Here is a 14,165-nt window from a genome sequence, read left to right on the forward strand (position 1 = left end):
TACCGTCCTGTGTTTTAGGAAGATGAGTCTATAACTGCATTCCAAATGTCACACTATTCCCTATACAGTCTACTACTTTTGACCAAATGGCACCCTATTTTTCCACCAATGGGCCTTTCTCACAAGTAATGCACTATGTAGGGAATAGGGTGCCACATCAGTCTTATCAATAAAGTGATTTAGGGTATATTAACAGTTAGCCGACAAAAAGATATTTGTCCAGTCATGCATATATTTATAGGTTGATTTGCATTATTTTGTTTAATTAAATACTGTAGGTGTCAGAATTTAACATCCAGTCAGTCATAAAACCGGAACAGTGTCACGTTCCAAAAAATGTACAATGAGTTTATAGTTAGAAAGTGACTCGCGTTTAACGTCAACTAATGGCTTAGTGTCTAGTGGAGTGGTTCCCAAACTGAGGGGATCCACCACCACCAGTCTGCTGCTCTCTCCCTCCACTGAGACCGACCATCAGATGCAGGCACCATCAGTCCAGTAAAATTAAAGGCGCTTTTTTTTTTTTTTTATGTATTACCTTGACTAGCCAGTACCCCTGCACATTGACCCGGTACCCCCTGTATGTAGCCTCATCATTGATATTTTGTAACTTTTTTTTGGACATGTTTTACTTTAGTTTATTTAGTAAATATATAACTCTATTTTCTTTAAAAGTGCATTGTTGGTTAACGGCTTGTAAGTAAGCATTTCACGCTAAAGTCTACACCTGTTTTGTGTTCGGCGCATGTGACAAATACATTTTTTTTGAGAAATGTATACTCAGCTGTACGACATGTAATACAACAACGGATCTATTACTGGTGTGATCATATAGCCCAACTGAAATGTTGAAATGTGTACAGTATCAGTCAAAAGTTTGGACATACCTACTCATTCCAGGGTTTTTCTTCATTTTTACTATTTTCTATATTGTAGAAATATAGCAACGACATCAAAACTATGAAATAACACACATGGAATCATCTAGTAACCAAAAAAGTGTTAAACATATATAAATATATTTGAGCTTCTTCAGAGTAATGAAACTGGCTCATGAAGACCGCCACAGGAAAGGAAGACCCAGAGTTACCTCTTCTGCAGAGGATAAGTTCATTAGTTAACTGCTCCTCAGATTGCAGCCCAAATAAATGCTTCACATAGTTTAAGTAACAGACACATCTCAACATTAACTGTTCAGAGGAGACTGTGTGAATCAGGCCTTCATGGTTGAATTGCTTCAAAGAAACCACTACTAAAGGACACTAATAATAATAAGAGACTTGCTTGGGCCATGAAACAAGAGCAATGGACATTAGACCGGTGGAAAACTGTCCTTTGGTTACAACCACCGTGTCTTTGAGACACAATCACCCGACCTCAACCCAATTGAGATGGTTTTGGATGTTGGACCACAGAGTGAAGGACAAGCAACCAACAAGTGCTCAGCATATGGTGTAACTCATTCAACACTGTTGAAAAAGCATTCCAGGTGAAGCTGGTTGAGAGAATGCCAAGAGTGTGCAAAGCTGTCATCAAGTCTAAGGGTGGTGGCTACTTTGAAGAATGTAAAATATATTTAGAATTGTTTATTTTTTTTGGTTTTGTGTACTACATGATTCCATGTGGGGTTTTTTTTTTTTTTTTGATGTCTTCACTATTCTACAATGTAGGAAACAGAGAAAATCTATAAAAACACTTGAATGAGTAGGTGTGTGACTTCTACTTGGGGCGGCAGGGTAGCCTAGTGGTTAGAGCGTTGGACTAGTAACCGCAAGGTTGCAAGTTCAAACCCCCGAGCTGACAAGGTACACATCTGTTGTTCTGCCCCTGAACAGGCAGTTAACCCACTGTTCCTAGGTCGCCATTGAAAATAAGAATTTCTTCTTAACTGACTTGCCTAGTTAAATAAAGGTAACATAAAAAATAAATAAAATACTGTATATATTTTTTTATGTTCAGCAATGCACTGGCAGGGCAATTCAAGCAAAGCCAATATGCAGAACAACCTGCAGTTGGCCTATATGCAAATATACCATTGCCATATGTGGATCTGTGCCATTTACTCTGAACTGGACTCTTTACGACATGAGTAGATGCTCCTGTTTTGAGGTTAAAGTGAGTGCTGCGTGTAGCCATTTGTGCACATTTTGTTCATATCCTTTGCTAATTAGTGAGTTATTAACCAGGTAATTTATAGTTGGCTATAGGGGAGTAAGTGATTTCCCAAGAAAGCACAAAATGTGTACCGTTCTAGACATCTTTGAAACGCAAGTCAGGTAAATAGCTTTATTTATTTTTATATGGGTCAGTGTTGTATTTTGAGACGGGCTTGAATAAGCTAAGTAGCCAATAGGGAGAGGGTAGTATCATTTCTGATTCTCTGTAATAATGGTATGGGAATAATGTGGTTTATTTTAAGTGGGTTCTTGCATCAAACACAACCTATTCAGTTGTCCCCTTTTCTGAAGCACAAGTGGATAAACAGGTTTATGTCAAGCCCTGCATGTTTTTCTTTTTTTATTCAAAGGTCTGATGGAATGTAAGCCTACATTGAAAACATTGGCTGCTACTGTAGGTTGAATGATAACAGCTATTTCCATGTTACTATGTTATGGGATTCATTTTCTCCAGAGTTTGACGGTAGGCCTACATTATGATGAAATAGCCACAGTAGCCTACATGGCCACTTAAAACTGTAACTTAAAGTGGGTATAGCCACAGTGCTCATAGTAAATGTGCATTGGAAGTTGCACAGAATTTTCACAAGCTCAAGTTTGTGCTCAGCATTAGTGAGTTCGGGCACTGATGTTGGGTGATCAGGCCTGCCTCCCAGTCGGCATTCCAATTCATCCCAAAAGTGTTCGATGGGTTTGAGATCAGGGCTCTGTGCAGGCCAGTCAAGTTCTCCCATACTGATCTCGACAAACCATTTCTGTGTAGACCTCGCTTTGTGCACGATGACATTGTCATGCTGAAACAGGAAAGGGCCTTCCACAAAGTTGGAAGCACAGAATCATCTAGAATGTCATTGTATGCTGTAGCATACTTTGAGCCATGTAGCATACTTTGAGCCATGTAGCATACTTTTAGCCATGTAGTGTATATATATTTTTTTAAGAAACTCAGTCCGGCTTTCAACTTACTCTTGAAAGTTGTAATAGTAGGATGCACAAGGTGCAATTTTGAAATTGGGTAAACCATAATCAGTTTTCCTCTTGCCATGTCAGTCTGTGCACACCGTAGCGAGCTATTTATAACTTGTCAGAAATGTCCAGGTCATCTGGCCCATGTCAGATAACGCTTTTAGCTAGGTTTTTTAGCCCATAGATTTTTTTTATGTTTGAGTCGCTTAAATATCACATGAATACACATTAGACATGACTCTCCACCAACAAGAGGGGTGTTGTTCATTAACAGTACTTGTGCCTATAGAAATAGATGTGGTGTCCGCGCAGGCGTGATATTTTCCCTATTGCTGGAGGGGGACCTGAGTGAAAGTTTGAACACCTGGTCTCTACGAGCAAACCAGAGCGGAGACATGTTACTAAGAGATGCAGACTGTAGCAGCCAGTGTTGCAGACTATTTTTCAGATAATCACTAAATGACGTTTTGCCGTTGCCCCGATGATGCCACAGCACCAATTTGCCTTGCTGAAGCCCAACTGCGGTCCCCTCACCTGGCACACACCCCCTCAGCTTGTGCTTCTTTACCTGTGTGTGTGCCGTTGCTGTGACATCTGTTTCATAGACAGCTTTTCCCACTCTCGTTTGCAGCAGAATTGAGTGGGGAAACTCGCTAAATGTTTTCAAAACCATAGAAATCCTCTGTCAAAACTCTCCAAAGGCAGCCTGAAAAGTAGCTGAATTTGATGCTAGCCTCCTCTACGAAGAAAAGTTGTTGGAGGGGTCTGAAAACTCGCTAAATATTGCAACAATGTCGCTAAATTTGCAACACTGGTTGCTGCAGAGGGAGAGCATGCAGCAGCGAACAATGGCTAAGCTAGCAACCGAAAAGCTTCTTATCATTACTCTCCTGTTCTACTGGTTTTCATAAACTTCCTTTCATTGTCCTGAAGCCAAAGGCACAATTGTTATCATTTTAACAACCTATCCTAGTTGTTGCATGTTTAGATTTCCTATCTTTCTCTTGCATGTTCAGATTTCCCCACTAAGTTTCTAACGGAGATGTTTATCTCTGTCACATGAACCTGCTTGCACCAAGTGCGTCTTTTTTAGAACACTGTTTTCCCACACTGTCGGAAATGCAATGTATTGCATTGTCTACTTCATAACAGTAGTTTAGTTGCATGTTTAATAATGAGAAGATAGACTTGCTATTGTCACATTTTTTAAGCTAGTTATGAAAAATGTTCATTCCTTGTACCCATGCGTAGTTTTTTTGGGTTGTTGCGTAATTTTACTGGAACGAGTTTAACCGTTTGTTAACCTGTCAATGGGGGTTGCTTAGTAGGCAGCCAAATTGACTGGAATTTGCATCCCTACTGTGATTTGTAAAGAGTGTCTTTCTGATTGTTTCAGGCTGTTACTGGACAGAGCACACACAGACCTGGACAGCGTTTTCCACAGCCTGGACTCGGACCCCGAAACCGAACCACTTCAAGACTCATCTTCCACAAGCTCTCCTCTCCGCAACGTAGAGCCAGCCAGTACCTCAGACGCCAATACCTCGGACCGAACCAATACTTCCAACAACCACCACCCCTCCTCCTCCATCCCCTCTTTCTCATCATCTGTGGACCTCAGTGAGATTCTTTTGAACATTAAGTCGTGCCGCTGGAGGCACTTTAGGCCGCGGACACTATCCCATCACCCCCTGGGTGGAGGCGACATCTCACGCTATAGAGGATTTAACCGGACTACGTCCTCGGGATATAGCAAGCTCCTTGGGAGTGGAGTTAACACCCGACCCTGCACTGGCCCTGGAGCTACCCCCGTCACCGGTGAGTTAGTCCACTGTCCTGTGCTGGAGCACTCATCCCTACCTAAGGAGGTTTATGCTAGTATTCAGGCATCAGATAGCCTGCTTGAGAATACTGAGTACTTTGTTTCTGTCACTCACTACTTTGCTTTACGCAATGCAGGTATAGGCCGAGCGGTGCATGCTAATTTGCTTCTGATTCCTGAATGTAAATGGGATTGACCCCAGCCCTGTGATGGGGTGTGTTTCTGACATTCTGTTTTGACTTTTAAATATAACGAATAGTAGAGAGAACCTGATCCTAGATTAGCACTCCTACTCTGAGATGCTTTTGACCCAGGGCCCATAGGACTTTGGTAAAAAGAAATGTGCACTATACGGGGAAAGGGGTGCCGCATTCCACCCTCTTGCATTAGGGCACTATGTCGATGTTATGCAGGATACGCATTCTCTTTTTGGAAATTATCTTTAGAGATTGTAAAGAGTTTGTCAGGCAGGTAAAGGAGGTGGTTGTTTTGTTTTGACCTTGTTACACGATCATAATCTCTTGAATAGTTTTTCTGTTCTGGAAGAGCTATGAAGGTTAAGTGGGAAAAATCTGAATTCAGCAGGCTTTGAGTGTGTGTGGGGAGGGGTGTAATTGTAAAATTTCTCCATGACTTGAATTGTGAGCTGCCATATTTTCATTGACCGCGTGCATGCACGCCTGTCTGTTGCTGTGACCGTAGGGCTGTTGAGGTGACCTTATTACTGTCACAGCACCAGCGGTCATGAGTCATGACCGTAATCTTCTTTTGTGCACTCTGGTTGTGTTGGGAATACGCAAATCGCTAAAGACCATCAATTCGCTAATGTCCTGGTTCTCAGGGCTCTATTTATCCCGCTAACGACTGACATCAATGCACATGCAATCGAAAATCACATCTAACTTTAAAACGCACTGATTGATCAATTTGAAGAAAGAGAAGTTCAACAGGTTGTAACTGAGTGTATAACATGGTTTTTGGGGATGTTTCGAAGCCTAACGCAACAAAATGGACATCACTTCATAAGTTGATTGATTTAATTCCAAACATCCATAGGCATGTCGGAACTTGTGCATACGCATAGGCCTATATATGAGCCCAAGGCTGGGGGGGAACACTTTTTTTTAAATAATGATTGTGACATACAAATATATTGTATTTAGCTGCACCAGACAGGATGCTCTTGCCAGCATACTTGGCGTGCAACATGTATGCTGTGGCGTGTATGGGCTTCAGGCAGAAGTCTTCATGCTTTTTGATGTATTTCAGAACTGCAGTTTCCTCTGCTTGGCGCAACAGTGAAGTGGGCAGGGCAGTACAGATTTCTTCTGTTACATCTGCAAGCAGAGTCTGAACATCAGACAGGATGGCATTGTCAACCTCAATCCGTGCAATGATTACTGCTATGGGTTTCAGGAGTTTCTGGCTGCTTACCACTCTCCCAAAATACATCATCCAAGAGGATCCTCTTGATGGGGCTGTCCATATAGGCAGACTGTGATATGGCCATTTCTAAGAAACTCAGGTGTTGCTGGGCAGCTTCAATGTGGTGCTCTTATTCTTCTCACTTTGCTTGGTGAGGTAGATTGCTGCTTTAACTTGATGACCCTTCACATACCTAACCATCTCCTTGGCTCTCTTGTAGTGTATCCATTGTTTTCAGTGCCATGATGTCCTTGAGGAGCAGATTCAATGCATGAGCAGCATAGCCAATGGGTGTAATGTGAGGGTAGGACTCCTCCACTTTAGACCAAGCAACCTTCATGTTCACAGCAGTGCAAGTGCCTTCTGTGGTCCAAGGGCATTGACTGCCATCAGCTTATCTGCAATGTAGAGACCGTCCGTGTCGTTGTCCCTTGTGTCTATGGTCTTGTAGAATACTGTTTGAGGGGTGGAGATGTAGTTAAAATTATTCCTTGCCCGCAAACATTCAACTCCCCATCAGAGATGATTGCAATACAGTCTGCATTCTCTATGATTTGCTTGACATTCACTTGAACCCTGTTGAACTCTGCATCCAGCAAATGAGTAGATATAGATAGAGTATGTCTGGTTGGATGGGTGCATGTTGGATGATGAACATTGTGATATCTCTTCCAAGCGCTGAGGGGACTTTATGCACTCGGCCAGTCTTTGTTGCGTTCTAAACATATGATTTGGCACAGTATTTGCAAATGTACACAGCTTTTCCCTATACCTTAGCTGTGGATAGTGGCTGTGGCATTTTCCTGTAAAGATTAGGGGGGGAAATTGTTTAAAAAAACGCCTACAATTCCATGTACATATAAATAGTTAATCAGTTAGATTAAACAACTTCTTTGTAAGATAAATGTTTTAAAGTGAAACGTATGGAAACGGGTGAATAAACACTCAGTTCGCAGGCTCAAGCAAGCTAAAAACCCACATGGTAGCAAAAACTAACTAGCAGAAATTGTTAACAAGTTAGAAATTATTTAACCTGTCTAGGACTGGGGTTTCGTTAGTGGAATGAATGAAATTGCAGGGTGCCAAATACAAATCAACAGAAATCTCATGAATCAAATTTCTCAAACATACAAGTATTAGGCACCATTTTAAAGATAAAATTCTCATTAATCCAGCCACAGTGTCTGATTTCAAAAATGCTTTACAGCGAAAGCTCCACAAACGATTATGTTAGGTCACCACCAAGTCACAGGAAAAACCCTGCCATTTTTCCAGCCAAAGAGAGGAGTCACAAAAAGCACAAATAGAGATAAAATGTATCACTAACCTTTGATCTTCATCAGATGACACTCATAGGACTTCATGTTACACAATACATGTATGTTTTGTTCGATTATGTGCATATTTATATCCAAAAATCTGTTTACATTGGCGCGTTACGTGCAGTAATGTTTTGATTCCAAAACATCCGATGATTTAGCAGAAATAATCATAATAAACATTGATAAAATATACAAGTGTTATTCACAGAATTAAAGAAAGACTTCTCCTTAATGCAACCGCTGTGTCAGATTTTTTTTTACTACTTTATGGAAAAAGCATAATCTGAGTACGGCGCTCAGAGCCCAATCCAGCCAAAAAAATATCCGCCATGTTGGAGTCAACAGAAATAAGAAATAACATTAAATATTCACTTACCTTTGATCTTTATCAGAATGCACTCCCAGGAATCCCAGTTCCACAATAAATGTTTGTTTTGTTCAATAAAGTCCATCATTTATGTTCAAACACCTCCTTTTTGTTAGCGTTTCGGCGAGTAATCCAAATGCACAAGGCACGAGCACTAAGTCCAGACGACAAAGTCAAAAGAAACATGTCAACCGATGTATAGAATAAATCTTTAGGGTGTTTATCATAAATCTTCAATAATATTCCAACCGGACAATTCCTTTGTCTTTAGAAATTAAAAGGAACGGAGCTCGCGTGACTAAGCTCAAGGCATTCTGCCAGACCCCTTATTCAAACAGCTCTTATTTGCTCCCCCTCACAGTAGAAGCATCAAACAAGGTTCTGAAGACTGTTGACATCTGGTGGAAGCATTAGGAAGTGCAATCGGACCAAATGTACACTGTATATTGGATAGGCAATCACTTGAAAAAAACTCAAACCTCAGATTTTCCACTTCCTGGTTGGATTTTTCTCAGGTTTTCGCCTGCCATATGAGTTCTGTTATACTCACAGACATCATTCAAATAGTTTTAGAAACTTCAGTGTTTTCTATCCAAATCTACTAATAATATGCATATCCTAGCTTCTGGGCCTGAGTAGCAGGCAGTTTACTTTGGGCACACTTTTCAACCGGACGTGAAAATAGCGCCCCCAAGCCATAAGAAGTTAATATGAAGTGGAAAATGCCAATGGAAAACACTGCTAGAAGTTTGGCCTGGGCTACCTGGGGTTGTCTGATTTTAGTTTTAACTCCCCATCACCAATGAGCTGTGGCGCTTCTCAGTAATTCAGATCTACAAAGGGGAGGAGGAGGGTTGCAAAGGTTTTAATTTTTTCTGGTTATCTTGGTCTCTGGCTCCCTCAACTCATTTGTCTTAATTATTTCATCAGAAATAATTGTTTTTTACCCGAGCACGACACAGCTCATTCAAATAATCAACTACTCATCAAGCTTTGGGGAAACGCTGACAGATGGTGTCTATATATGAAAAATGCATGCTTAAAAATATCTACCAATCATTTGGTTGAAAGGACAGACTACTCTTGGTCAACAGATGTGTTTTAAAGTTGGGGACAGCCCTAATTCATACAATGAATGCTTCCTTATTAGAATACATTAATTCCTGAGAATATATTCATTCCTGTTCTCCTGGCTCAGGTGTTGTATAAATGTTATTGTGTAAATAGATTCAGAAGAGGTGCTGGGGTGTCAGGGTCATTGGCCATAGAGTAGAGGGGGAGTCTGCTGCATACTGCAGTGTCTCAAGCTAGAATATTGGCTTGATTGGAGTTTAACCGTGATAGTCATGTTAGTGTCTAAAGGTCAGAATATACCTCACAGGGATGTACGTTTTAGAATGCTGTTTGATGTCAGAACGCTCAAATGTGTGTTTTCTTTTCATACCCCCTTGTGTTGTGCTAGGCCAGGCATTAAACTGCATTACAATTTTGGGGAGGCATTTTTTGCCATGTGAGCGTTGCTGTGTTTATGTTCACCTTGTCAGCATTTGATGTCACAAGGCGGATTTGTGTTTGAGTAGGTTATGTTCTGGCAATTCAGTGGCTTTGACACCTGTTTTGCTTAGATCAAAGGATAACCATAGGAGGTAGTTCATAGCTAACCTGGTTTTTCTCCCGATAAAGCAATTCCAGGGTCAATTGTTCTGAAGGATGTATTTGTATGGACTCAGTCAAGTCAAAGCTTTGACATAGTGACCTGATTGGAGGTTACATGCCCCATCTCAAACCCCACCTGGAATCTGGAAAGATTTACTCCCAAAGCAGAGCGGCTGGTTAAGTGTAGGATGTGTATTGAGAATGTATTTTAGATAATGGAGTGGCTACGATAGAGTTTCTTGTATCCCAATTTTCCCAGGCTAAAAATAGATATTTCTGAGCATTTTTTTCCCGTAGCCGAGTGCCCACTCCGCTGCCTACGTACCAGCTGTGTGGAGTACTCCGCTGCCACTCCCCCCTCTGATTGCCTTCGTTCATGGGTTAGCCTACCAACTTCATGTTTTACACAACTGTTAGAACTATTGCATTCCGTGCCTCAGTAAGTATAAGCACCATTTCATGTTTGTTCTTCAGGAGGGGAGTAGGCTAAATGCAGCTATTTACATGTTTTACACAAAATACATTATTGACACAAAATACATTATTGACATGTTTGTACAAACAGGCAGTCGAGCGACTTCATGTTCTTCTTAGCTGATGAGTTACATGCAGCTATTTACTCTGGCCAGAATATCAGCATATATTGCGACACAAAACAAACTCATTGTCACACACTTTTTACCGGTCCGTATACACGCTCAGCTGCCTAGAACGTTCGGCTGTCCAGAGGTGGAAATCAGCAAGACACACACAGACCTGCTCTGACTTGGAGCCAAAGCCAGACCACTGGTACTTCACACCAGCTTTGTGAAGATATTGAATGTTGATCTAGATGACAAGCTACAAGGTCAGTCAGCCTTGAAGGAGCCGATAAGACTAAACATTTTGTATATATGGGAGTGGCATATAGCCTACTGTGTGCACTGTGCAGGTATTTCTTTGCTTTATCTATGACTGGTGGAGAGAGATAGGATCTGCATATTACCTCAACTCTTCATTCTCCTGTGTGTATAACCCTTGTGTGTTATAACACTGTTATCCTGTATTTGTGTAGCGTTCACAGCAGAGCAGTACCAGCAGCACCAGGAGCAGCTGGCCCTGATGCAGAAACAGCAGCTGGAGCAGAGTCAACATCAGCAACAGACACAGCCCAACACAGGCACAACCTCTACTACTACAACATCCACAGCAACACCATCCAACACACAGGTCAGACACCACTCCTTTACACACACCACACACAAAGCTCCAAAATAGCCCTGTTGTGTATTTCACCCAGCGTTTCGCCTACCATTGTAAAGGCATGGCAGGCCCCCCTCTAGCCTCTCCTTAAAATATATTAGGGGAAACACTGATATCATTCCTTTTGAGCATTTTATTTCTTCAATGGTATGTAGAATGTCTGACTTGGTCTCTTTGTCCTCCCTCCCCTCCAGTGTATAATCTCTAAGACATTAGACTCGGCCAGCGCCCAGTTTGCTGCCTCTGCCCTGGTGACCACGGACCAGCTGATGGCCTTCAAGGAGGAGGGGGTTCTGGGAAGTGGAGTCAACGGGGTCCTCCCAGGCTCAGGTGAGCAGCACCGCTGATCTGTCATTCACTTCATAGCAAATGAAATAAATGAGACTGGGGAGTTAAATGTTAGTAATTTTAGCAGACGCTCTTATCCAGAGTGACTTAGTCGGCCACTTATCAGTCATTGCAAGTCAAGTGTTCAATTGAGGAAGTGTTCAATGTATCTCTTGTAAATGTATTTTGTCTTTCCCCATCTCTCTCAGGAGTGTACAAGAGCTTACACCTGGCCAGCACCACCCACCACCCTAACAGCAACCAGACTCTCACCCCTCCTCCATCAACCCCCACCTTCCTCCAGCCCTCGTCCAACCACTCCTCTACCTCTCCGTCCCCCGTCACGGCCTCTTCTCTCACATTCCCTCCCAATGCCCATCACACCCACCTGGGTAATAATGCTGCAAACACCTCCCCCACCACCACTCAGGTCCTGATTGCGAATAACATCCGTCTGAGCGTTCCCCACTCATCCTCCACCCCTGCCCTCCCCAGCCTGGGCGGCACCACCACACGCCACATACCCAGGGCCCTGGGAGCCGTGCCCTCCTCTGCCTTAAAGATGGCTGCCAACACCAACTGTCAGATGCCCAACAATGTCACCGGGGCTTCTACCATGGACGTAGGATCCAGGTGAGATGAGTTGACATTCTCTGACTGATGTACTATGTATGTCTTGCAAATGGTACCCTATTCTCTGTAGTGCACTACATTTCACCACAGCCCTTTGGGAAATGGTCAAAAGTAGTGTACTTTATATTGAATCTGATGCCATGTCTTGATTGCCTAATGTCATGCCTAAGCCATGTGTCTCGTGGGAGCTGTGTATTATAACAGAAGTTTGACACTGTTTTGTATTCCTCCTCCAGAGATAATCACAATCAAGACAAGCCAGCTCTAAACAGTATAACTGACAACACAGTGGCCATGGAGGTGACGTAGCAGAGTGATGATGGTGCAGCTAGCTGCCATGACAGGCAGCCCCAACACTACCCAACCCTCTGCTGCACAACCAGTTCTTAGAGTCTGCTGCTACCCTCTGAGTTCACTCTTTAGGTGCTGTGCACCGTAGCATTGGGAATGCAAATAGGGCAGCAGGTGGGACTCCACACACATAACGGACTACATACGTAGTACGGACAGACACGTTTCCACGGCAACTGTGGGAATGTATTGTTGCAATTCTCATCTCATGCTTTTTTAATATTTGTTTTGTTTTTGTATTCGTTAATGAGTAAAAATTGACATCTTGTAAAATATGAATATGGCAAAATAGTATCTGTACTATAACTACATATTTGTAATACCCCCTTGTATATACGTTACTTGAATACAGAAACTTATTCATTTGTGATGTTTTGCACTTGGGAATGAAAAGAAAAAAGCGATAAACTATAGATGAAAGTTTCAAATTAAGACGTTTCATCACTTGCATGTTGCAGAGCCTGCTGTTATCTATTTATTGTGCTGTGTTTACAGTTTTTTTCTTTTGTTTATTTGTACACTGTACCTTCATTGGTTCCTGTGCTGTAGTAAATGTTAGGTAGCTACGGACTCCTGGGTATTTTGTATATTGTGAACACAAAGCAGGTTTTCCCCCTTTTGGGTTCCTGTACTTCTTTGGATCATATGGAATTCAATAGTGACATAAAGAGACTCTTTGGGGATGAGGGGAGCCAGAGGAGAAGGTCGGCTTTGGTTCACTTTAATTCGTGTGGTTATATCTCTTCCCGGTATCTTCCATTTACATTGTTATCCCGATACAAGTAACAAAACTAGGGATGAAGTCTCTTCCTGCTGCTTCTGATTCAAAGCACTATTTTTTTTTCTTTTTTCTAATGATTTGATTGATATTTAATGCTGCTTTTGTATAATTTGTCCCTAGTTTTCATGCAATGGTATCTCTCCCCCTCTCACAATTCATTTCTTTTGTAAACAGAATTGTTATTTTTGTATTTTCCTTGTGGTAAAAAATGATTAAGCTTCTTCGTATTGAAAGACTTCATTATTTTGTTAATTGTTCATGCATAGGTTATAAGGGCGGTGAATGACAGTTAAAATTGCTGTACGTGTATCATCATTCCAATTTCTGACAAGAAAAATCTTGAAGGGGGTTAGCTAATTGAGAAAGGGTGCATTTCTCTTTTCTCCCCAGAAGGATGCAAGGCCAAAAACCACAAGTATCGGGTGCCTTCCCTTGGGGAACTATGTGTTCTCTTCTGTGAAGAGTAAGGCACAAAGACAGTGCTGCTAGTAGTACTTGTCTGTGTTGTCACAATCTGAATACCCAGTCCAATGGCAGGATTTATCCTTGAAGTTTTCTTGTCCCACCTGGAGGCTGAAAAAAATTATATATTTTTGTGTGAAAAAAAGTGACCTAACTCTCACGATAAAATCAGACAATAAAGCCCAGGGCATTATGTGGATAATGTGGCTCGCTGTCTTTTGTTGGTTGAATGTCATGGTCGTGTGTGGGTGCGTAAGCTAAAAATCTACATCTGAATAAAGAAAATGTCATTTTGAAACTACTCATGTCATACAGTGTTGTGTGTGTATATTGGTATTGGAGTAATGGTATTGTTTGGAGGTGCTCTCAGGTGTATGAAATCGAACACACCCATGCCATCTCCATAGACAAACATTGGCCTTACTGAAGTGGCACCGTCATAGGATGCCACTTTTCCGACAAGTCAGTTTGTCAAATTTCTGCCCTGCTAGAGCTGCTCCTGTCGACTGTATGTGCTGTTATTGTGAAGCAGAAACGTCTAGGAGCAACAACGGCTCAGCCACAAAGTTGTTAGCCACACAAGCTCACAGAATGGGACCGCCGAGTGCTCTAGCGCGTAAAAATCATCTGTCCT

At 41.9% G+C, this 14,165-nt stretch overlaps 1 protein-coding gene across 4 annotated transcripts in view; it reads left to right on the forward strand.

Annotated features, from left to right (window-relative positions):
* The window catches only part of LOC135517531 (enhancer of polycomb homolog 1-like), a 75,915-nt gene extending 62,182 nt beyond the window's left edge, over nt 1–13,733 (forward strand). For all 4 annotated transcript variants that reach the window (XM_064941923.1, XM_064941924.1, XM_064941921.1 and 1 more), the window contains 5 exons: nt 4,540–4,961; nt 10,790–10,944; nt 11,172–11,307; nt 11,514–11,937; nt 12,174–13,733. In XM_064941923.1, coding sequence (XP_064797995.1) covers nt 4,540–4,961; nt 10,790–10,944; nt 11,172–11,307; nt 11,514–11,937; nt 12,174–12,246 — 1,210 coding nt within the window. In that variant the 3' untranslated portion in view covers nt 12,247–13,733. The remainder of the gene's footprint in view (nt 1–4,539; nt 4,962–10,789; nt 10,945–11,171; nt 11,308–11,513; nt 11,938–12,173) is intronic.
* The last annotated feature ends 432 nt before the right edge of the window (nt 13,734–14,165 follow it).

Source organism: Oncorhynchus masou, chromosome 28 (assembly GCF_036934945.1).
Source record: "Oncorhynchus masou masou isolate Uvic2021 chromosome 28, UVic_Omas_1.1, whole genome shotgun sequence".
In the NCBI taxonomy this organism is placed as follows: Eukaryota; Metazoa; Chordata; class Actinopteri; order Salmoniformes; family Salmonidae; genus Oncorhynchus; species Oncorhynchus masou.